Here is a 25,556-nt window from a genome sequence, read left to right on the forward strand (position 1 = left end):
AGTTGATGCTTAGTTGTTTCCTGATTCTTGATAACCATCTGATTGGGACACTTGTTCCAAAGTATTCACTAAGTTCTTATGCAGTGTATTAGATTTTCCCATTCCCTCACCATTCTGGGAAGTTGCCCTGGCTTGAAACCCATCTTTTACTATCAATTATAATAGGGTTTTTCATAATGAACTCAATGATGTCATGTCATATATATATATATATATATTATATATATACATACACGCATACATACATATATATATCAATACTTCTATGCTACTTGAATTCAAATTTGTTATTAAATTTTTTACTTGCTTCTGATTTTACTAAATAAAAGTAAAAATACTATTTAGATCTTAGTCTAGCAGGAATATCTGGTCCAGAAGACTAGCCCTAGACTTGACTTGAGTTACTCGAGGTACACATACTAAGCAACTGTGTCTAGAGCTATTTCAAATGTACCTGAAAGGCTGCTATTCACAGATACCTTACATGAGTGTACAGACCATCTTCCTAGGATACCGCTTTGCTGTGTGTTAATGGAAGTAGATGTATGCTTTATACATTTTTATGTCATGAAATTGTCTGCACTACACCTAATTAATTTATTTTTGACATACAATTTTGTGCCAAATTAGTATATATTCAATCTTCCCCACATCCTTGACTTCCTGTCTTGCTACTCTGTGGGTCAGATTTTATCCTCCAGTCCTTGAAAGTTCCTGTCCTCGCACACGAAGCTGTCTTCACTCACTTGCCTGGGCCCAGCCTGTGTCCCCTGTTTCCTTCCTGTTCCCTCTCCCACCAGGCACCTTCACCTGCCTAACTCCTGATCACCCGTTAAGACTCAGTCCATCATCACTTTGTGCAGCCTCCTGTGCCTCCCCTCCCCTCGTCTCTGGCCGGACACTGTGCCCCTGCATCGCTGGTCCCCTGCACAATGCTTTCCCTTGCGCTGATGCCGTCTTTTAGAGTCCCTTTACGGATCTGACTTGCACACTGGACTCTGAGCTCTGGGGGAGCAGGAAGTGCTGAGTAGCACGAAAGCTGGATGTTTGACCTGCTCTGGACACATTCACTAATGCTAATAAAGCAATCCCTGCTGCTCTCCATTCAGAATGTCTGCCCCTGGGGCTTGCATTTGGGCCAGAGTGTGAAATCACCATCCTGATACCCTGCCACGTTTGTCGCATCTTTTCCAGGTGGTGGTCGTGAGCTTCCAGTCCCTCGGTCTGGCTGCTCTCAGGGATGACCATGTGTCATTGAGGGCCTCTGCCTCAAAGCAAATTTCATTTATGTCATGTAGTTTAATGACCCATTCAAAACTTGCACTCCACTTTTTGTAAAACCTGTTGAACTTACTTTTTTTTTTTTTATAAATTACAGAAACTTAATTTTCTTTATGTGAGCCTGTTTATTGTTTTTAAAGATTCTATATTTATTTGAAAGTCAGAGTTACACAGAGAAAGAAGGAGAGGGAGAGGGAGAGGGAGAGGGAGAGGGAGAGGGAGAGGGAGAGGGAGAGAGAGAGAGAGAGAGAGAGAGAGATCTCCCAAATGGGGTTCTGGCACTGTAGGCTGTGGCTTTACCCACTACTCCACAGCGCTGGTCCCTATGTGGGTCTGTTTTAAAACCTCAGTGTCTAGCATTGTATATTGTACATTACAAATGCTTTGTGAAATATTTGAGTGATTAGATGAAATAATGATGTAGAGTTAAAACTTGTATAACTCCTTGAGGCAGTCTTTAATTATTTATGGAGTTGCATTAAAATCAGTTCAGATTCTTACGCTATCATTGCAGTGTTGTGGCGTGTAGAACATTCAGGTCTCTTTAATCCAATGCACAAGTAGACTGATGTTACTGTGTATTTATACCTACAGTGTGGACCAAGGCATACTAGCAGGACCAATTGTAATTTTTCACAAAAAGTTTACTTTGTCTTCAAACAAAGCCCAGTAGTGAGATCAGAAAGAACCAGATTGGTCTGTAAACTAAAGCAAAGAGCAATTTTAAGATGGAAAATTTTCCATACCCTTGACTGTTGGATTACCAGAAGGATGTTGTGATTGTTCGAAATCCTCATCTGGGTGGAAACCTGGGTCTTCTGAGAATTCTTCCACCTCTGCCACTGGCCCACAGCAGCACTGAGTGAAAATGGCCAATAAACACCAGCTGGCAACTTCTTTGACCTAAGATAAGCGGGAAACACGAGGCTTCGATACAGGAAATCCTACTCAACTCATTTTACCACAGCAAGGGACAATTATTATTAGCAATACTATTAACAATTAACTATTAACAAATAACTATTAATATACTATTAACAAATAACTATTAACAATAGTACCTAGTACTATTGTTGATATTACTAAGAAAATATAAACTTAACCATTCATCCAAGAAATACTTGACTGGCCAGAATGTTTGTGGCACTGAAGGACAGTACATAGCCCAGTAGAAGTAATATTTTTAATACAAAGTAGGAAGTGATAATTGAAGTAAGTGAAGTTTTTGAATGAACTGTGAATTAACCATTCACAGTGGACAGTTTTCAGAGCATTTTGATAGGTGAAATTGTATTTGATCCTCGTAACTACCAATTTAGGTGAGACCTAAATTAGTACACTGCCCATTTCACAATATGGAAAAGTAAGTGTATGATAGTGATGCTGAACAAGCTTCATTTTTATGCTGTTCTTTTATCTAGCTTCTTACAGAGGAGTATGAAAAGTATCATAAAAGTATGTCATGCTTAGTGTGTATAGACTGTCCATTTGGAGAGATCTGTGACGGAAGTCAGAAAGGCATGCCTCTTCATAATAGAGTTGCAAAGGATAAGAGATATGTTAGAACTTTTTCCCGATTTCTTCTCTGGAGCTGCTGTGGTGGTCACTACATATATCTGGCTTTAACGAGACCTGCAGTAAAAGCCCGAGATAAGTGGTATACTTTTTATAAGCACTAGTACAGAGTCCAGTCACATAAATAGCAGTTTTATGATTTGTATGTCATAAATTTGACAGAGTGTAAATGGTCTTGTTAGATAGTATTTTATGCTAAATTGATTTACTACTGCTTTATAAATATTTTTCCTTGAATCTTTAAAATGTGACATTAAGAGATTCGTACTATACAACAAGAGAAATGCATCATGACCAGGTAAAGTTGATTCCAGGAATGCACTGTTGGTTTGACATTAAAAAACCAAGCAGTATGATTGATCATATCTACCAAAGAAGGAAAGCCATATGACCATCTCAGTAATGCAGAAAAAGCATTTAACAAAATTCAGTATCTATTCATGATTAAAAACAAGAAGAAAAAACTAGAAATAGGATGGAACTTCCTTAAACTGAAAAGGATTATCTGTGAAGAAAACTTAGAGCTAGCATCATGCTTGAAGGTGAAGGGCTGATTGCTTTCTCTTCAAACTGGGAACAAGACAAAATTAGTTTATTTTATCCTTGCTGTTCAACATTATGCTAGTAGTGATGACCAAGGAAGTAAGAAAAATAAAAAAAAATTGTATTCTCATAAGACATATTTGTCTGGCTTGACCAAGAAAATCCCAAAGAATTCGTAAGAGAAGCTACAAAAACTGCAAAGTCAGTTTAGCAAGATCACAGGAGATAAGATTAATATACTATTAATCAGTCTTCACACTTAGGGATTTTTATACCATATTTTCATTCCATTGTTAGAGATTATTTTATGTAATTCCTAGAAACACATATTCTGGATGACTTTCACTCTTATTCAAACAAAGTACTTTCCTTGAAATCATCAAAATGTAGAACCAGTACTATTTACAATAGCATTAAAATACATGAAAACTTGGGCATAAATCTGTATAGATCTGTATGTTTTTTTAAAAGCCACAAAACACTAATAAAATAAATCAAAGAAAACCAAAATAAATGGAGTAGAAGACTCAATATTAAGATGTCGGTTCTCCCTAAATTGGCTTATTGATTCAGAGCAGTCCCAAGTTCCCATCTGGAATTTAGGTGGAAACAGATAAACTGACTCTGAAAGTTATTTGGAAAAAACAATGAAACTAGAATGTCTCTAAATTTGATAGATTTGAAGATACATCTTAACAGACTCCAAGATTACTGTAAAGCAATGGTTCTCAACCAGGGAAAGTTTGATGCCCCTACTGTGGGCCCATATGACAGTGTCTGGAGACATTTTTTATTGTCACAACTTTGGGACGGGGAGAGACATGCTAGCATCTGGTAGGTAGAGGCCAGAGGTGCTACTGACTGTCTGCCATGCAAAGACCAGCCCTCACATCACAGTGATCTGGCCCAAGTATCAGTAGTGCCAGTGTGGAGAAACCCTCGTAAAGCTACAGCAGTAATCAAGACAGTTTGATACTGGCACAAGAATAGATACAATGTCAATGGAACAGAACACACAGTCCAGAAATAGACCACATCCATATATAATCAATTGGTTTTTGACAAAGTTTCAAAGGCAATTAGATGAAGAAAGGATAGTCTTTCATCAAATTGGGAAGAATCTTCATACTTTATATGAAATAACTCAAAATGGGACATAATCCTAGATATAAAATTTAAAACTTTTGTAAGAAAATATTTATGAACTTAAGTTACATAAAAATTTCTTAAATAAAACAAAGCACAATCCAGGAAATAAAACTTGATAAACTTCAAAATTAAAAACTTCCTTGCAGAAAACTGGTAAGAAAATCCAGAGACTAGCTATAGATTGAGATAAAATAATTGTGAATCAAATACCTGGTAAAGGACTTTTATCTAAAATATATAAAGAACTCTCAAAATCCAATGATGAGAAATAACCTACTAGAAAAATGAGCAAAGGGTTAGACTAGATACCTCTCCCATGCTATACGTACAAATGACAAATAGGCACATGCAAATTTATGTAGTATCATTAATGAAACTCCACTCAGATGGGCTTAAACATAAAGATCTTATTAGGAAATTCCATAGAGAGACAGACATCAATCAATCCAAACCTTTAACAAAATCGTAAGTGATATATACGACTGGGGCAGAAAGGAGACTGTCCACTCTGTTACTGGGCAGACAGGCCTCTACGAATGGCCATGAGATGAATGCCACCCCCCAGTAAGCTCCATGCTGTCTTGTGTCCTATGTAACGCAAGCTGGGATCCTTAAAGTCACCCTGATTGGCTACTTGGGTCACATATCCACCCGTGATGAAGCATGACGGTGGCCAGGAAATAGTTTCCTGTTGATTAATGTCATTCTGAACCACAGTTCTCAAGCCATTGATAGTGTGACCTCCTCCAACGTCCAAGAACTCAGATGGAGGCACTTTGAGGTAGACAAGTCTGACGGAAGAAGGAAAGGACACAGGGGATGCAGGCACGAGGTGCCTGCCCCACTTCAGCACTGTATTCCTCCAGGATGTTAGGAACTCTCTGTGGCTCAGCATCTTCACTATTTCTCAGACTGGAGAAAGATGTTTCTAAGTTATTAACAAAAGAGCTTAGAATCCACATGAAGCTATTAATGTCCGTGTTTGCATGCAAGTAACTATCGCACAGGCCGTGGAACATTTTGTTGACTTTTTGCTTGCAAGCAGTATTGATAAAATGGCTCCCTACAAAAGGAAATACTGATGACTTGTTGCAAACAGAGAAGTCAGTGTCTAAACATATTTCCTGTTGAGACATGTCCCTCCTCTCAGTCTCAGCAGTTTTGCATTCCGTGCGGAATGCAGTGTCACAGCGCCCGTAACACTCCCATTCCTCCTGGGTCAGGACGTGCTGATGGAGCTGCTGGAGCAGTGCGCGGACGGGCTGTGGAAGGCCGAACGCTACGAGCTCATCGCGGACATCTACAAGCTCATCATCCCCATTTATGAGAAGCGGAGGGATTTTGAGGTATCTGGCTTTTTGGTTTTTTCCTGAAGATGACGTGTCCCCAGACCTACTAATGTGCAGATAAGTTAGGGTAATGGCGACCACCAGGCGCCTCCAAAGAGTCGTGAGGCATCACACTTGCTGGCCCCCACCGCGAGGCAGAGCCCGCGTCTCGAGCCTCAAGGGTTCCTGCCCAGGCATTCATTCCCCCTCCTGAAAGGTGGCCGCAGACAGGGCTTTGCAGTCACCAGGCCTCCTTTCCTCAGAACTCTTCTTGGCCCCACCATCAGGGGTGACCCTTCCACCTTCCCTGGGCTGGGAGGTTGCCCAGGTGCTCCTAGCCAATCCAATCAAGCAGGAAAAGCAAAGGCTCAGAACGGTTTCAGAGGAAACAGAATTTGTGCCTTCACTCAGTATTTGAAGGGCCCTCCGCATTACAGTTCATATGCAGTCGTCACAAGTTTGGCAGTCAAAATACGATCTCAGACTCCAGTTCAAGGAATTTTCACCTGTAACCTTTAGTTGTCATGTTTAAACAGATTCTACTATTTGTATATAGGAAGAAACGGCTTTTGTTCTGCTTTCCAGAGGCTAGCCCATCTGTATGACACGCTGCACCGGGCCTACAGCAAAGTGACCGAAGTCATGCACTCGGGCCGCAGGCTCCTGGGGACCTACTTCCGCGTGGCCTTCTTCGGACAGGTGCGCCCTCTCTCCGTTCTGTAGGCTGCCCAAGTTCCTTTTTTAAATTAGCTTTTTAACTTTGAATATTCCGTTTTCTATAAGTGCTAATTTGATGAATATGTCATATTTCGTACAATTCTTACCTTCCTTAGTAGTAAACTTTCTGCTTTTTTCTTTCTTCCTGTCTTTTCTTTATTACTTTCTTAAGGCCGCGGTAAGTTCTTCCTCCATGAGACATTCTTAGTGGCATCTTTGGTTCCTCACTGTGGTTTGCAAGTTTCTTTTTCAAGTCTTTATGTGTATCTGTCTAGTCATTACAAACAAACAAAAAAATTAACATTTTATTCCATTTACAGAAATAAATCACCTGTTTCTTTATACATCTATATTGCATGTTTTAAACCAATATTAAGACTTGCTGGTTTCCTTTGTGCCTGTGCATCTTTATCTTTTGTAATCTCCACAAGTATATTTACCATTGTAATATTTCAGAAACCCTGTATGAAAGGGGTATTTAAATTTTACTTAAATGTTAACATCCAAATCTCTAACACCATTAAATAGTATAAGTTATAATCCATTTGCTTAGGGTATGTGGTTTTTTGTGGATACTATGTAACCTTCAATTTATTCTGTTATTGTCTTTTATAACTTTATAGCAATACCAGTTTACAGACAGTGAAACAGATGTGGAGGTAATTACAGTAATGCTTAAAAAGCAAGTAACGTAGTGAAATGACTGCCTCTGAACCCCTGGTTTGCTGTGGGTGGCTTTTGTTTTATCGTAGCCTGCGCCCTTTTGTATGTACTGTTTTTGCACCATTTTCCTTCTTTTATTTTAGATGAGAACTTTTTTTTCTTAATTTCAGATATTAACCCCAATCTGGACTTTTTAAGTTGTGAACCTTTTTCACTTCCCACGCAAGTCTAAGCCTTGTAGTCAAGCATGATTGGTGCTAAAACAGATGGTGACTGGTGATAATAAACATGCTTTCTGATATTGTGCTATAGGCCTCAAATATGTTTTTCTCATCATAAAATAGAGTTTACACAGACTGTATGTAACTTACTGAACCTACTGCAGAGCTGAGTGCGTCAGTTCGCGCTATGACGTCCTGTGTAAACGGGAGAAGGCAGGAGGGCCGCACGTACGTTTCTGAGGCCTGCCAGTCCCAGGCTGCTGGTCACTTAGAGAGTGCTGCTTCTTGGGAATGTGAAACGGGCTCGGCTCCCATCGTTAGAGTTCACCTGGACGACACACTCTTGAGTCATTTCACTCAACACGTAATGATGGCTTTCTTGAATGAGTTCTCGAGTGTGTGTTTTTCTTTGGTATTTGTACCCAGACTTCATGCTGTCATCATCTTCCTTTGTATTCGGAAACCCTGTTGAAGTAGGATTTTGTTTTGGAGTTATTCCTTCCCTCCCCTCTTATAACACAAGAACCCTTCCTGATGATAGACTGCACTTCTCTCCGGCTCAGCTCTAACTGTGCTTTGTGTCACAGGGCTTCTTTGAAGATGAAGATGGAAAGGAGTATATTTACAAAGAACCCAAACTCACACCTTTGTCAGAAATTTCTCAGAGACTCCTTAAACTTTACTCAGATAAGTTTGGTTCTGAAAATGTCAAAATGATACAAGATTCTGGCAAGGTACGACTGTGTTTGTATAAATTTCGCAGCAATGTAATATTGTTTTGATTATGTATGATGGGTTGTATATTATATTCATAAATGTATATAGGAAAAAATGAAGGGTGATTGGCCATGAGAGGTAGGTGTGTGTTTTTCTTCTTAGTCCCTTTTTGTACTTCCCATTACACATTTGACACCAAGCAAATCTTCACTGGTAATTTTAAAAGTATCTTCTTTCACAAAATTACATCTGATGGCATGTACCATTTCTAGGTATTTAGAAACACCACAAGAGCAGGGTCCATGGTTCTGACCCATACTGCCCTTCCCCCTGCACTTAGCATAGCTGGCGCTTGACTTGACACTGTGTCCCTGATTGTTGGCGTGTTATAGACGAGTGATGGATCGATGATGGATCGATGGACGGTCAGGTGGACAAACCTAGGAATGAACTCACTGTGCTGATGACTGCAGGAAGGAGATCTGCTTTGTACTTAGAGATGTGTCCTCTGGGGTTTTCTTCTCAAGATGACTCAGTTTTTCTTATGATTTTATTTTATTTATTTGAAAGAGTGATAAAAAGAAAGAAAAAGATCTTCCATCCACTGGTTCACCCCCCAAATGGCCACAATGGCTGGGCCTGTGCCAGGCTGAAGACAGGAGTCTGGAACTCCTCCAGGTCTCCCACACAGCTGATAGGAGCCCAAATATTTAGGCCATCGTCTGTTGTTTTCCTAAGTACATTAGCAGGAAGCTGGATTGGAAATGGAACAGCTGGAATTCAAACCAGTGCTCCCTTATGGGATGCTAGCGTCGCAAGTGGTGGCTTAACCCCCTGAGCCACAATGCTAGCCCCTGAAGGACCCTTTCTGAACCTACACCATTGTCCTGGACAATTAATTGGCCCACCCACTTCAGGATGTCTCCCGGAAGTTAGGCATCTCTCTGCTTCCTGAAACTCAGGCCAAGATAGAGCTTCTGATCTTCACCTAAGGATGTTCCTGCTTCTCCTCTCACAGCGGTGATAAGCCCTGCGTCCTTCTTAGCAGGGCTTATCACAGTTCCTTTTCTTTTCCCTTTGAGGCCCCAGTGTCTGTAACCTGTTCCCTGAGGGCTGTTGATTTTCTCCAGGGAAGAGTCCCCCGGCCTCCTGCCCAGGAAGGTAGTAGGTAAACATCTGACTACAGTGGAGGAGAAGGACTGGGAGGTACCACCTTTGGTCTGTAGCCTCTCACTGACCTTTCCTTGTCCTGCTCTGTGGCCTTGTCCCTGTTTTCTGCTGAGACTTATAGACCCACTTAGACATTTTCCAGACCAGTTTCTTTTTTTAAGAAACTGGTTTATTTAGAGAGAGAAAGAGAGAGAGATCTTCTATCTGATGGTTCACGCCTCAAACAGCTGGGCTGAACCAAAGCCAGGAGTCAGGATCTTCCTCCAGGTCTCCCACATGAGTTCAGGGGCCCAGGCATTTGGGCCATCTTCTGCTGCTTTCCCAAGTACATTATCAGGGAGCTGCATCGTAAGTGGAGCAGCCAGGACCTGAACTGGCACCCATACGAGAGACCGGAGCCACAAGCAGTGGCTTTACCAGCTACGCCACAGTGCCAACCCCTATTTATTTATTTCAAAATCAGAGTTACTGATAGAGGGAGAGAGAGAGAGATCCTTTATCCGCTGGTTCACTCCCCAGATGACCACAACGGCTGGGACTGAGCCAGGCCAGAGCCAGGAGCTTCATCCATCCCTAGGTGGGTGGCAGGGTCCCAAGCACTTGGGCCATTTTCCACTGCTTTTCACAAGCCATTAACAGGGAGCTGGATTGGAAGTGGAGCAGCCGGGACCCAATCTGGTGCCCATATGGGATGCCAGCATCACAGGTGACAGCTTTACCTGCTGTGCCACAGTGCTGGCTCCCAGACCAGTTTCTTTACAGAACAGTTTCTTCTCTGCTCTTTTGTGGGGTGGAGCCTGGAGTTACCAGCTGCAGATGGAGACTTGGGCTGTTTGCCTGCCTGCCACCCCTATACCTTCTGTGGTCACCCGAATCCTCGGGGCTGCAGGTGCTTCCGAGGGGTGCACTGATGCCTTGGTCACCCCTCCTCGGGAGCGTGGGCTTAGAACGAACTCTCCCCTGCCGAGTCAGGGAGAACACCTCCATGCCCCTGGCTTCCAAAAATGCATTGAAGTCTCTCATCTGCTGTTGTCTCTGTCCTCTTCCCGAGGACCTTGCAGATTAATTCCTCACTGTCATTTTATCAGGAAAAGGGATCAGTGCACATTGTTGGTTCGTTTTTAAGCAGAGACCTCAACTCAACCGTATTCAGACATTCTTACTCTGTAGACCAAATTGCTCAGGTCCGGTTTTCTCTAAGACTGAAACCTTCCTGGGGACCTAACTGGGGCTTTGACATTACAACCTTTTCTCCAGGTTCTCGGCCATTCGCTCCTTTTTACCAAGTGGCCCCTGATGCAGCAGCTGGAAGAGTTCCAGGGCCGCCTTCACCGAGAACCCGTTCTCCATTCCTTCCACTGATACGCAGGCAGGTGCTTCTGAGAGTTGGTGGAAAATGGAAATAGAAGATAAGTTCATTTTGTGCCAAAAAATAATTGAAACTCATGCATAGTTTCTTCATGATGCATATTTTCCACAAACTCTTTGAAGCCTTCTTGTACTTAAAACTTGAACATGAAGAATAAGGAAATGCTACCAATAACCAGGAAAGGTTTCATTCCACTGCCTTTAAATTGTTTCTGCTTGGGGCCAGTGCTGTGGCATAGTGGGTAAGGCTGCTGCCTGCAGTGCCAGCATCCCATATGGGCACCGGTTGGAGTCCCGGCTGCTCCACTTCCCATCTAGCTCTCTGCTGTGGCCTGGAAAAGCAGTAGAAGATGGCCCAAGTTCTTGGGCTCCTGTACCCACATGGGAGACCCAGAAGAAGCTCTTGACTCCTGGCCAATTGGGGAGTGAACCAGCAGATGGAAGACCTCTCTCTCTCTCTGCCTCTCCTTCTCTCTGTGTAACTCTGACTTTCAAATAAATGGATAAATCTTTAAAAAATAAATAAATAAGTAGTTTTTCCTAAAGAAAGCCAAATTGAATAGATTTGAATACTGTTAAAATGATTGGCCATAGGGCTTTATCTGAAATGCAAATAATAACTTTCTGTGCCTTTTTGTATTTTCTTAACTTTTAAAATGTGCAGCGCTTGCCCGTGTGTTTTTCATTTCCCTTCACAAACATCTCTGTTGGGAGAAGAGCAAAACCATGTCTGCCCCCTTTGTGCCAGTGTAGTTGTCCGTGTTCTTTGCAGTCATTTCTCCTGTCCCTTTGTGCCGCTCTAGAGAGTTAAATACAGATTAACTGTGCAGAATTGGTTTGTTTCTATAATAAGTTAGCTTTTTGTTCCCGATGGGAGATACCTGTGTTTAATGTTCTGTCATGTCACAGAAATCAGGGCATTGCCAATTCTAACAATGTAGTTTTCAAAGCATTTATATGCTGAGTTAGCTAAACTTAAGACTGGATTACTTTTAACTTAATCTCTAATTGTATTAAATTATTTGTTTAGAATTTTTTTTAAATTGTAAAGTATACAAATTTCATGTCCTTCATGTTACCTGTATTAAATTATTGGATCTGCAGCCCATTGCGTCTAATCTGGTCCGTCTACAGATCACTGATGATGTGAGGGCCCAGCTTTCAACTGTGATTCCTAAAATATTTTTCTCTCTAAGGCAAATACTAAAAGTTGCAGTTTAGGAAACAGAGAAACTCTGACAAGGAGTCATTCAACAGGAAAACTGTTATGGTTTCTTCAAAGAAGTCAGTGCCATAAAATAGTGGGAAATTCTGGGTTAAATACGAATAAAGAGACATAACAACTAAATGTAAAGTGTGGTCAGTGATTAGATTATGGTTCAGGTGCAAATAGCCACAAATAACATTGTAGAGACATTTCAGAAAATTATAAAATAAACTAGATGTTTGTTGATATGAAAGAATTACTGTTGACCTCACGAGATATGGTCATGTTTTATGGTTATGGAGAAGAATGTCCTCTTTGTCAGGATAAGCTTGCTGGAGCATCGTGATGTGTAACACTAACTTTGAAACAGCGCAACCAGAAAATGTCTGTGTGTCCATGTGTGGGTGGAGGAAGTGGTGCTCATACATACGAGTGTATGTTCCTGTATTGGTATAGCAACATGTTAGCGATCGTTGATCTGCATTGTGGCAATAGACTGTTCACTGGACTATTTTTTCCATCTTCTCTGGATTTTTCTAAAGTATTTGTTAATAAAAAGTGGGAAAGTAACAGTCTTCAGCAAGATCTGAAGGATCCCTCCCACCCACCTTCAATATCGCTTGTCATTTCAAGGTCAACCCTAAGGATCTGGACTCCAAGTACGCGTATATCCAGGTGACGCACGTGACCCCGTTCTTTGATGAGAAAGAACTGCAAGAGAGGAGAACAGAGTTTGAAAGGTCACACAACATTCGCCGCTTCATGTTCGAGATGCCCTTTACCCAGACCGGGAAAAGGCAGGGTGGGGTCGAAGAGCAGTGCAAGCGGCGCACCATCTTGACAGGTATGGTTCTCGGGAACCGTGGCCAGCGTCAGCCCCGACACCAGCCCAGCAGCTCTGGGGGAGGGACCCAGAAACCTCACGAACTGGAGGAGCCCCTCGGGCTCAGCTGGCCTCCCCACCCCCATTTCAGGTCAGCATTTATCCAGTGCTTGCTTTGTCTTCCACAGACCAGAAGTCCATTTCCAGCGAGAGGTCAGGTACCCTTTTAGAATCTGAGGGAAGCAGCGGTCCTTACCTGCCCAGAGCCTTTGCACACGGTTCCAAAGATCAAGACCATTTCTTCTTCTTCTTCTTTTTTTTTTTTTTTTTTTTTTTTGACAGGTAGAGTTAGACAGTGAGAGAGACAGAGAGAAAGGTCTTCCTTTCTGTTGGTTCACCCCCCAAATGGCTGCTGCAGCTGTCACGCTGCGCTGATCCAAAGCCAGGAGCAAGGTGCTTCCTCCTGGTCTCCCATGTGGGTGCAGGGGCACAAGTACCTGGGCCATCCTCCACTGCCCTCCCGGGCCACAGCAGAGAGCTGGCCTGGAAGAGGAGCAACCGGGACTAGAACCCGGCACCCATATGGGATGCCAGCGCTGCAGGCGGAGGATTAACCAAGTGAGCCACGGCTCCGGCCCTGATTAAGACCATTTCTGAAACCCATGTGGAACCTTGCACACAGCCCCCTCTCACCTCATGGGAAGAAACGCGTGTCATGTACATCTGCCCCCAGTTTCCTCAGGGACCTGCTCAGTGAAGAAATAGCCCGGGGGCTGGGTCTCGTCTACCTTGGCCCTGACAGTGGTGCGTCAGCCTCGGCTTGAGCACCTCCTCCAGTGCGTGCTGCTCGCCGCACGCAGAAGCAGCCTGGCCAGCTGAAGCAGTCTTCGTTGAGCCTTTCGGTCCTGGCCACCACTGACAGCCCATTCTTAGGAACATATTTTACATCATCTCCCAGTCCCTGAGAAGTGTAGTCACCTTGGTGCTGATTTTTACTTTCTTTAGAGGACCTTGACATGCCCGTTCTTAAAGAATCTGCAGCAGAACTGGAATCATCTAAAACCAAACTCTTTCTTGACCTAAAATAATTAGTGGGAGTGCTTCGGAACGCCGGGTGTGTCCCTCCCACCATCTGGGCACAGCGTCCGCAGTAGCTTCTGTTAAGTCAACCTGGGAAGGAGAGATGTGGACTTGTAATCACACGTTCACATCCTGAGTGAAAGGAGCGCCTGGAAGATGCTGCATTTCGGGTGGTTCTTGGTTCTTGCCAGGGAACTGTGATTTGTATGCTGTGTGACTTATATCTCAGCAAAGCTATTACCAAAGTCACTCCAAAAACCTCAGTACAGGGGCAGGCTTTTGCCCTAGCAGTAAAGATTCAAGTTGGGATGACGCGTCCTGTGTCAGAGTGCTGGGTTTGACTCCCAGCTCCTGATTCCAGCTCCTTCCCACTACAGACCCTGGGCGGCAGCAGGTGACGGCTGAAATACTTGAGTCCCCACCACCAGTGTGGGAGACCTGGATGGAGTTTCTACCTGCGTTTTTCTAATGCATCCCTCAGTAGCAAGTTCTTGTTAAGATAACTACGTTTCTAGATAGATTTATTTTATGAAAATGACCAGCTCACAGTGTTTATCCAGGCAGCTACAAGGACTTCACTTTTGGTTCCTTGGATCAATGATTGTCAAAGGTTATTCCAGGATCAGCAGCATCAGCAGCTCCTAGGAACATGGTAGAAATGCCCACGCCCAGGCCCTACCCCCAGACCTGCTGAATCTGTGTTCAGCAAGACCTCCCATATCAGGTGATGCGCTCACCCTGGAGAGCCGAGGCGTTGGCACAAGCCAGTCCTTTGCTGAGTCGAGGGCAGGGCTTTTGTGAGGGTTGCTCTTGAGGCAGCCGGCTGTTTTGCTGCAAGGTGTTTAACTGGGCACGTGGCCTCCGGGCTGCCGTGTGCTGCGTTAGATGAGATAAACATGTGAGCAAAGGCCTGACTCAGCCAGAGCCGAGGGGACAAACAGGAACTAAGCGGCAGAGTGGACGCAACGCTGTTGGCTTGAGGAAGAACCACCTTCCCAGCTGTGGGGCTGAGGAGGCTGTGGGAGTGGTGGGGAGCCTCGCCCAGGACTTCTTGCAGACCTGGTCATGGCCTTGCTGTGTGACCTTGGACAGGTGGCTTAACCTCTCCATGCGTTTCTTTCCCTGCCTGTAAAGTGAGTTATGGATCCATCTCATTGTGTGAAGTAGTTTTGTAGATTGTAACCAGAGGGGAAAGAATTTACCTCATTTTGCCGGATCTCATTCTCTGTTGAGCTCCTTGCCTTTTAAGGCTAATGAACAAAAGGGGATTATTGTGCCAGGAGACACCCAGGAAAGAGGACGTCTTTGCCCTGAAAGGCCTCAAGATAACCAGATAGGTACTGGCTAGCATAAAGGTTTAGAGAAAAGGCTCTAAAAATGCCACTAAAAGCATGGCCACTCTGTATCAACCGGTAGTTGAAGATAGGCACACTGGGACATTCCGAAGACTTTGAACTTGAGAGTTTTCCCTTTGGTCCTTCCCTTAATCCCCTAGGTCTTTCTTCTAGTGTATCGCCTCAGACTATGACTCTCGGCCTTCCAGGTTGTGGCCCCAGACTTCCCACCCTCTGGCCGGGCAAAGGCTCGCCCTCCGGCATAGTTCCCAGCCAACTCCCTGCAGCTGTGTCATCATTTGGAAAGCCTTTTTTTTTCCTGGGACTCCTGCTGGGGAGTTTCTTCCAAATCGTGCCCAGATTCCTACTCAGGTGGGGACTGCCCTGCTACCCTCCACCTCCTATTCAACTGAGCAACCCACGCAGTCACCACACTTACTTTTTTTTTTTGGCAGGCAGAGTTAGACAGTGAGAGAGAGAGAGAGAGAGACATACAGAAAGGTCTTCCTTCCATTGGTTCACCCCCCCTCCCCCGAATGACCGCTACGGCCGGCGTGCTGCACCGATCCAAAGCCAGGAGCCAGGTGCTTCCTCCTGGTCTCCCATGTGGGTACAGGGCCCAAGCACTTGGGCCATCCCCACTGCCTTCCCAGGCCACAGCAAAGAGCTGGACTGGAAGAGGAGCAACTGGGACAGAATCTGGTGCCCCAACTGGGACTAGAACCCAGGTACCGGTGCCGCAGGCAGAGGATTAGCTTAGTGAGCCGTGGCGCCAGCCCACCACACTTACTAGCTATGATTTCCCCCAGAGAGGGCCACAGATCACCTTGGTGGGCCTTGTAAGACTAAAGCTTGCTCAGTCAGTTACCTCACCATCTGCCTCCCGGAGCCCATTGGCTCTCATGAAGCCGTTCGAGCAGAAATGCATTCAACAAAACATAGAGCACTGGCAGTGTTCCAGGGTTGCACACTCAGAGCAAAGATCGGTGGCCTTGAGCAGGTTCCATCCCACAAGAAGAGGCAGACGACAGTCGGCAGGCAGCACACCACGTGAGCGATGCCTGTGTCGGAAGGGAACACGTGTTCTGGACACGAGCACAGAGAGGAGGGACTTGCCTCAGGGTGGACATCTCCAGTGTGAGCCAGACACTGGGGGGCATCTGAACTCTGTCTCACAGGCGCTGTTTCAGTTTTGTCACTGAAAATCCTCTCGCTGGCCACCTAGTTAATTAGTAAAGAATCCAAACATAATACTCCCATCATACTTTTGCTTATTAATAAGATAAACTTGTGTCTATCTACATGTCAGTAAATATACATATGTTAAATGATATATTCAAGTATCTTATTATGATAAATGAAATGATATTAGCTATTCCTTGTTGAAAAATCTAGGAAAAACTAAGTATTTTATTTATATTGCTTATCCATTCCAAGCTTCAAAATATCTTTATTGTTACTGCAGCTCCAACAGCTTGAAATGAAATGATTAATGAAATGTTCTGTTTAGAAGTATATTCTGCTTTGTTATTTATCATTGACTTCTCAGATTTGTGCATGTTTAACCTATGATTCAAAGTTGTTCTATGAAGAAGAATGAATTTCCTCTGGGTTATTTTGTGGCACTCTTTTCTGGACTTAATCTGCTATGTAATGTCTCAGTATCATTTAGTCTTTTTTGTGCTTTCAAAGCTTTCTTAGACCTCCTAGCTCATTCAGATCTCACAATTTCCCAAGAAAAATAAGACATTTATGGATGAGAAAACTGAGCAAGGGATTATGAAATGATTAACAGGGGTGGGCTACCTTTTTTTCTGCCAAGGACCATTTGGGTATTTATAACATCATTCACAAAACATATAAAATTATCAACTTAAAAATTAGCCTGCCGTAGCTGTATAGAATTTCAAGTCCCGCCTGCAGCTGCCTTGGCAAGACCAGACCAATGACTCCGCAGGCCGGGTGTTGCCTACCCCTGCTTAGACAGTCTCTTCACAGTGACAGAATAAGGACCCCACTCTCTTGACCTGTCGTTAAATAAACACGACCGTAAATGAAGACAGGGCCGGCACGTGACCTTGGCACGCTGTGGACTCCTGATCCGTCCGGTGGAGTAAGCATCCCTTCGTCCTCAGCGTGGTAGGGACTGCGGGCTCTCGTAATGGTGGCCTTGCCCTCCACAGCAATCCACTGCTTCCCGTACGTGAAGAAGCGCATCCCCGTCATGTACCAGCACCACACGGACCTGAACCCCATCGAAGTGGCCATCGATGAGATGAGTAAGAAGGTGGCGGAGCTCCGGCAGCTGTGCTCCTCGGCTGAGGTGGACATGATCAAGCTGCAGCTCAAACTGCAGGGCAGCGTGAGCGTTCAGGTGAGCCAGGCCGAGCAAGGCTCAGGCAGCGCGCGGAGAGCGCCCCCGTCCTTGTGAAGTTCAAGTCCTTCAGGCCAGCCAGGCCTGCGTGAGCTCCCGGGGTTACCGTGGGAGCCCCATGACTTGCCTTGAGTTTCCAGGCCGTTACTCCTGGTATCAGAGGGGGGCAGCCCTAGGGTCCCTGCCACCCACCTGTGAGCTATCACTCTCATACATCGTCTTCTGGGAGCAAGGCAGTGCCATCCATGCTACCCTGACTTTCAGCTATTTGGGGAGTTCTAGGTGCTAGGCTGAAAACATGACGATTCTTCCAAATATAAGGAAGTGTGGATGACGGTACATTTTCTTACGAAACTGTTTTCCGGTTTCAATGAAAACTTTATCTGGAAAAAGCACTTTGAGTCTCTTAATGGTGTCTTGTGACTAACAGGAATTCTTCACGTTGATTTAACCCAATCAGTTTTTCTTTCAAAGGTAACACTGTTGGTGTCCTCTTAAAGAAACCTGTGCCTGTCCCGGGATGTCAAAGGTGTTCTGTGTGTCCCCCTTTGTTCAGCATCCGCGTTTAGGTCTGCAGGCCCCACAGAGTTCATTCGTGTGTGTGGAATAGAGTAAGAATCAAGATGCATTTTGCTGGGGCCAGTTTTATGGTGTAGCTGATAAAGCTACCTTGGGGAACCAGCGTCCATATCGGAATCCCTGGGGTTGAGTCCTTCCTCTGCTTCTGCTCCAGCTTCCTGCTGATGTGCCTGTGAAGGCAGCACAGGAGACCCAGAATGGAGTTCCTGACCCTGGGCCCTGCCTGGCTGTCGCAGGTATTTGGGGAGTAATCAGCAGAGAGAAGATCTGCCTCTCCTCCTTCTCCCTCACTCTGCCTTTCAAATAAATACATACATTTGTAAAAGTTATCAACTTAAAAAATACATATATTTTGTTCATATGGCCACCCAAGTAATGCAGCATTTATTTCTGATCTAGGTACTGATTAAGAAACATGTTCAGTTTGTGAGACTTCATCAGTCTGTGTGCTTATGATAAATGCAGTTTTCTCTTTGCATATTTTACTTCAGGAAGAGATTTTTAAAAATTATCACTTGTGGCCAGCGCCATGGCTCAACAGGCTAATCCTCCACCTTGCGGCGCCGGCACACCGGGTTCTAGTCCTGGTCAGGGCACCGGATTCTGTCCCAGTTGCCCCTCTTCCAGGCCAGCTCTGTGCTCTGGCCCGGGAGTGCAGTGGAGGATGGCCCAGGTGAACCAACGGCAAAGGAAGACCTTTCTCTGTCTCTCTCTCTCTCTCACTGTCCACTCTGCCTGTCAAAAAAAAAAAAAAAATTATCATTTGTGTTTTCCTAGGTGATTGGTTAGTGTTAAATCACTTCCCTCCTATGATCAACATGTCTCTTGCTTTATCAGTATTTTGTATTGAAATTTATTTTATTTATTTGAAAGGCAGAGTTACAGAGAGAGAGAGAGAATCTTCCATCCACTGCTTCAGTCCTCCAAATGGCTGCAACAGCTATAGCTGGGCCAGCCAAAGCTAGGAGCCAGGAGCTTCTTTTGGGTCTGATGGGTACAGTGGCCCAATTACTTGGGCCATCCTCTGCTACTTCCCCAGGCACATTAGCAGGGAGCTGGATTGGAAGTGGGCAGCTAGGACTCGTCCTAGCATCCATATAGGATGCTGATGTTTTTGGCAGCAGCTTTACCTGCTATGCCACAACATCAGCCCCTTTATCAATGTTCTTAAATACTTATAAGTAATTCAAATACGTTTTTTCTATGTAGATAGATGAATGGATATCTATATATATATAATACACACACACACACACACATATCCCTGTGCACTGTTTTGTTTTCTGTTGCAAGAAAGGTGTGTTTATATTCCATGTAGATTGTAATACATGTCCTGGGTTTTTTGGTTCATTTCCTGAAAGCAGTTTTTGTTAGTTTTTCATCAGATCTCCCCTAAAGAAGTATGAGTTGTTGCCCACAATTCTTCTAAGTGTCATTTACCATGACAGTGCTTTCAGATGGTTTCATTCTCTTCTCTTATGGCCTAAAAGACTTAGGTGCCAAAATAAATTAGCAAATGAATATAAATAGTCCAGCAATGGAAATGATCGCATAATGGGTCAGAGGCCAGAATTTCCTGTAGCTGAAAATAAAACCCCTCAGTGAGGAGGCCTGAGTGCCAAGCAAGGTGGGGCCGGACAGGTTGAGCTTTCTAAAGGGCAGGATATGCCCTGCCATTTGACAGTGACCTTTGAGTTTTATGAAATGCCCAGTCATCTTAAAAAGCAAAAAATTTCTTACTGAAAGAATAAGACCAGCCTATAAAAATGGTCTTCAGAGACCCCATGGGAAATTCATGCTGTCTTTTAATTCTGTTTTGCAAAAAGCTTTCTGAAGCCCTCACATACTTCTTGTGCCCACCAAACAAAGAAATTATTGTAACAAAGAAGTTGGAATCAGAAGATGTTAACTTTATTATTTTATTTCTGTATTTCTATCGTCCTTTTCACCAACAGGCCCCCTGGGGTTGCCACATTCCAGGGCAGAGCTATCTGCATGGCTTCTTGGCTCCACACTACAAGATCTTGTTATCTGAGACCTTGTGAAGTCTCATCAGCTTTCCTTCGCATATTCCTAAAACTGACCATAAAGAGACTGTCCGTCATTTGGGTCATGCCAGGTTATTAACATGACTGCCCCACACATGTTTAGTGGAATGCCAAGTCCTGATCGTACAAGTTCATTGTCACAGAGGGTTAGCTATTGTTCCTGTCTCCCCTGGCCTCAGGTGAATTCTTGTGGCTCAGTCCTCCTACGACTTCTACCCAAGTCCCACACATGATGGCTCTCAGAGCTACAAACAGCACTTGCTGTCCAAGGCCACTAGACCTTGTAGGACAAATTGCATAATGGCCACACGGTCAAGTCCTTTCCCAAGCTATCTCAGATGTCTGGGGCACTCTCCTTATCCAGTGTGTCCAAGCTTCCTTCCTGCCAAATTCCTTTCTTTATTTGCTGACTTGTCAGAGACCACTTCTTGGCTAATTGGAAGAAAGGCATTGATAAGTGCTTCTAATCTCTGACTTGTGAGCTTACCTCAAATGGTTTCTGTATCCAAGATAGCAAATCAGTTTGCTAATGATTATCTCTACCGTTCAGTGAATAGTTGATTAGCATATATATTTTTCCATTTTTCACTGTTCCAGTAACTAAATATCTTAGTAGAGTCCTTGACATGGAGTTGGAAGACCTACTACCTGACCTCTAGCTTTTTTGTTTGTTTGTTTCCATTGACTTATGTCCCAAGTGCCTGTATGCCCTGGACTGGGCCAGGCTGAGGTCAAGAGCCCAGGACTTAATCCAGATTCCCCGTGTGGGTGACAAGGGCCCACGTACTTGAGTCATCACCTCCTGCCTCCTAGGGTGCATATTAGCAGAAAGCTGGATCAGAAGAGTAGCAGGGGCTGAGACCCAGGGACTCCGGCACAGGACGAGGGCGTTCCGAGCAGCACCTTAGCCACAGTGCCAGACGCCCACCCCGCATGTCTGACATTTTGCTTATTGGCTATTCACACACGAACAGGTCCTTCCGTTTCTCAGCATTGGTTTCTTGTGCCCTGAGGATGAGTGAGATCACCAGTGCAGGTGACGCAAATGAATAACAGCGTCAATCTTCTTTATGGCTTTTGGGGGGGATCATGGCTGACTCACCAAACAGCTCTTTTAATGCCTGCCATCTGAAGCTAAATAAACTAACTAAATAAATTTTTTCATAATGTAATGCAAAATCATTGGTTTTTATCTAGGTCAACGCAGGTCCACTGGCATATGCCCGCGCTTTCTTAGATGACACGAACACAAAAAGATACCCTGACAATAAAGTGAAGTTGCTGAAGGAAGTTTTCAGGTAAAGCACACTAAAATGTCTCTTCCTTTTCAAAGACGGGCCGTTTCTAGGTTCATTCAGGAAAAAGATTCTCCCAGTCAGACTCCCACTTTGCCCTCTGATTGTCATTATTTCCCCTTCTCACCCCGCTCAGGCAATTTGTGGAAGCCTGTGGGCAGGCCTTGGCGGTAAATGAGCGTCTGATTAAAGAGGACCAGGTAGAGTACCAGGAAGAGATGAAGGCCAACTACAGGGAGATGGCGAAGGAGCTCTCCGAGATCATGCGTGAGCAGGTAAGAGCCGCGCCGGCGCTGGCGGCTGGCCGTGCTGGCCTAGGGAATGTGCATTAGTCGAGGGGTCTCAGGCACACTCTGTGTTGAGCTGAGCCTCCTGGTGTCTTCCCGGAGCCTTGGTGTGCGAGGAGGAAAATGTAGCATAGCAGTGTGACTGCATGCTGTGTCTCACAGATCGCCTGTAACCATCTGAAGCACCAGGGGAGAGCAGCACTCGCCTCCCCATTGTTCTTAGCGGTGGCTGTATTTCCCAAGCTTTGACTCTCCCCACCCCCATCTAAAACAAAATCAAAACAAGCAAAACCTCATGCCCCAAAAGCAGACATTGTGTATACTGTTCTTACAACTTTCAACACTCAGGCTCGGGCCTTTGAGAAAAGGGCCTTCCCTGCCTGCTTTAAGGGCATGTCTGTTGTGTGGCATGGCTTTTGCTTGTGGAAGTATGGAGAGTTCATCAGCTCTAGCCATCCACAGCGGGCCTGTGTGCCCTGACTGCTTTCTCTGTGTTCCTTGTCATGAGGGCATCTTCCCTGATTCCTTTGGTATCGTCTCCTCCCCATGTAAATTTCTTCAGTAGGATCCTCCGAGTAGGCTCGGCTGCCGGCAGAAGGGGCAGTTGGCCACGTTACCAAGAGTGCTTCTTGAAGAGGGCATTCTCCACAAACCCTTACGTCTTCATACAATCACTGTCCTGCTCTTTATGATTAGCGTCAGCCCCTTTGTAACACGCACCTGGTTTTATCTGCTCCTTACATCATTATCTTTCTGCCGTACAAAAGCCAGAGCCATGTGCGTCAGTTACCCTATCATGTGATGATTTGCTTGGGGCATTTCCGTTGTAAGAAATGGATCTCCGTGGTTGAGCTGTAACTAACTTGCGCTTTTTTCCTTTCCATGCTAACACATTCAGATGGGATGGTAATGTCATGTTTTGATTTTATTTTTCTGATTAAACTGAGTCACATAAAGTTGTGACTGAGCAACTGTAGATATTGGTGTCGTGACAATGCATGTACCGAGGAAAGCAGCCCTCTCCTGGACATTTAAAAAGTAGAAAAAAATTAGAAAAGGTGAAAGAAATAAGTGTGTGAATTACTAAGCAGAAGGAGGAAGGGAGGTCTCTTGGAAACAAATTTTCATAAAAGCTGAAGATGTTTTCCATGGAGCTTCCAGATTGTAAACACAGAGCTTGATCCCTGGGATCCGGCGTTCAGCCCTGGAAAAGATGAGAATAGGAACAATTATGGGCTGTATGGACATTTAATGCAGCACTTTGCTCTCAACTGAACCTTGATCTCATTATGTCAGCAGCTCTGGAGCTCAAACCCCCTTAAACCTTAAGCAAAAAAGTAGGCTTGCTTTAGTGTTTCCAGAGGAGCCTCTGCAGGGGGAAGTTCTGAGTCTCCACTGGCTAGAGGTCAAGTCTTTTACCCGGATTCCTTCCAGGCCCCGCTGGAAGGGAAAAGCACTTGTTCAGGGTCAGAGGGCAGCCTCTCTCTCTCTCCTGGGGTGGAAATCTGTATGACTCTGAGAGAAGGATCCAACAGACAAACAGAGATGCTCCAAGTGCATTTAAAATGGCTTTTTCAAGTGACGAGACTGGGTCATGTGCCAGTCAAGTGTGTGTAAGATAAACCTCAACTCGCCTTAAGATCTGGTGAGTCCAGAAGCCTCTCCATTTTCCTTATAAATGAAACAAGCCGTGCCGTTCTTGCCTTTCTCCCGGCTGTCGTGATCTGAAAGCACTCACTTACTAGATGCGCTGAAACAGTCTCTCTACAAACCACCAAAGCCAAGCTGTCCTGGGGCACCCCTATTCACAGTGCGGATGACCCGTAGTGTGTGTTGTATAAAGCACACCGCTTTGAGAAATGTTTGCTTGGAGCTTTACTCTCTGACGATGTTGTGTTTCTGTGCCTCAAGATCTGCCCCCTGGAGGAGAAGACGAGCGTCCTGCCCAACTCGCTCCACATCTTCAACGCCATCAGCGGAACTCCAACAAGCACAATGGTTCACGGGATGACCAGCTCGTCCTCAGTTGTGTGATCACGCCTCGTGGACCGCATTGGGGACTTACTTTGTTACTTACAAACTCAGGATGATTTCCAAAGCTAATCGCTGGGGACACCGAGCACAGGGAGAAGCCATGGGGACTGGGAGCGAAAGGGAATGAAGGACTATGGTATTTCGTAGTAGCTTTTCTATGGGAGTCAGAAGAAAGGAGCACGTATTTTTTTAAATCTCACCGGCAATATTAAAAGTTTTCGTTGTGTCTTGACAGAAGTGTGTGGTGGACACTGTGAAGCTGGAGTTAACTTTTACTCTTCCTTCCAGAGCAGTTGACAGTGAAGGACCCGGAGTCAAAGTGTTCGTGGGCGCCGATTAGTGGCAGCAGCCCTGAGAGTGAAGAGGGGGAGGTTTGCCACTTAGCTAAGCTAGAGAATCTTGAAAATATTTTTTTTTCCGGTGGCACATTCAGGTTGAATATAAGAACTATTTTTGTGACTAGTTTTTGATGACCTAAAGGAACTGACCGTTGTAATTTTTGTACCGGTGAACCAGGAGATTTAGTGCTTTTATATGGATTCCCTTGCATTTAAAAAATAAGAAAGCTTAAGGAATTATATGGGCTTAAAACTAGTCAACCAGTTTAGAACCAAAGGCCTATATTAAAAAACACAACGTAACTGAAAAGTAAAAAGTAGTATATTGCTATGTACATACAGTTTGTTAATACAGTCTCCGCATTCTGTACATACATGTATTACATTTCTACATTTTTAATACTCACATCAGCTTCTGCATTAAGTTTAATTGTGACAGACTTGTGCTGGTCTTAGTATATGCAATAAACTTTTCTGTTTTATTCTTGTACATAAAAAAGTGCAATATGGAGATGTATACAGTCTTTGCTATATTAGGTTTATAAACTGTTTTAAAATCTTCATCCTTTTGCCAAAATGGTGGAGTATGTAATTGATAAATCATAAATCCTGTGGTGAATGGTGGTATAATTTAAAGCTTTCACCATGTTATATTTTCTTTTAAGACATTAATTTAGTAATTTTATATTTGGGGAAAGAAAGGTTTTTAATTTTATTTAACTGGGATCACTGCCCTGCTGTAATTAAACATCCTGTACCACGTATGTATTAAAAGTAACACTGCTGATTTTCTGGTCGTGGATCTGAGTATTTTTCGTGTGACATTCCTGGGAAGGACAGAATTCTGAGACGTTTGAGGCTGAAATAACTTGGAAACTGGATTTTCTTTCAGATACTTGGGAGAAAACAAAGAAGGTGGGTAAATGGATAAATAAAACAAGACTGACCAAATGCTGGTAACTGTGGAAGCGGAAGTTCGGTGTGTGGGAAGTCGTAGCAACGCCAGTTCCTCTGCTTCTGCAGGAGTTTCTGTAGTAGATTTCACAAGGCAGCTCTCGGGTCATGTCTTTTAGAGAACTTGAGTGACTGCTGTGTGGGAATTGTACCAGGCATTCCCAAATACATGTGGATGCTTGATTTATTACCTCCAGCTAAATCAAGGCTGTCCTCTTTATCATCTCCCTTGCTTGCTTCTGAGATGGACGCTCTGGGATAAGGTGGTCATTTGTCCTAGAGATGCACAGGTGTATGCCACATGTGCATACACCCCTGGAACCCTCCCCCCACTCCCCACGAAACACTGAACTGGCCATGCAGTGCCCAGTTTGCAGGTGCTGGTCTTGCCTCTGGTGTATCCAGTGGGTCCGGCAAGTGAGTCATTTCTTTGTCGCTCGGTCGCATCTGGGTCCAGTGATGGAAAGAAGA

At 44.4% G+C, this 25,556-nt stretch overlaps 1 protein-coding gene across 7 annotated transcripts in view; it reads left to right on the forward strand.

The window, feature by feature from the left end:
* The window catches only part of DOCK9 (dedicator of cytokinesis 9), a 325,663-nt gene extending 300,745 nt beyond the window's left edge, over positions 1-24,918 (forward strand). For all 7 annotated transcript variants that reach the window (XM_062193991.1, XM_062193993.1, XM_062193997.1 and 4 more), the window contains exons 46-53: positions 5,772-5,894; positions 6,462-6,575; positions 8,065-8,211; positions 12,573-12,783; positions 17,360-17,550; positions 21,375-21,475; positions 21,609-21,747; positions 23,671-24,918. In XM_062193991.1, the coding sequence (XP_062049975.1) occupies positions 5,772-5,894; positions 6,462-6,575; positions 8,065-8,211; positions 12,573-12,783; positions 17,360-17,550; positions 21,375-21,475; positions 21,609-21,747; positions 23,671-23,793 (1,149 nt within the window). In that variant the 3' untranslated portion in view covers positions 23,794-24,918. The remainder of the gene's footprint in view (positions 1-5,771; positions 5,895-6,461; positions 6,576-8,064; positions 8,212-12,572; positions 12,784-17,359; positions 17,551-21,374; positions 21,476-21,608; positions 21,748-23,670) is intronic.
* The last annotated feature ends 638 nt before the right edge of the window (positions 24,919-25,556 follow it).

Source organism: Lepus europaeus, chromosome 6 (genome assembly GCF_033115175.1).
Source record: "Lepus europaeus isolate LE1 chromosome 6, mLepTim1.pri, whole genome shotgun sequence".
Lineage (NCBI taxonomy): Eukaryota > Metazoa > Chordata > Mammalia > Lagomorpha > Leporidae > Lepus > Lepus europaeus.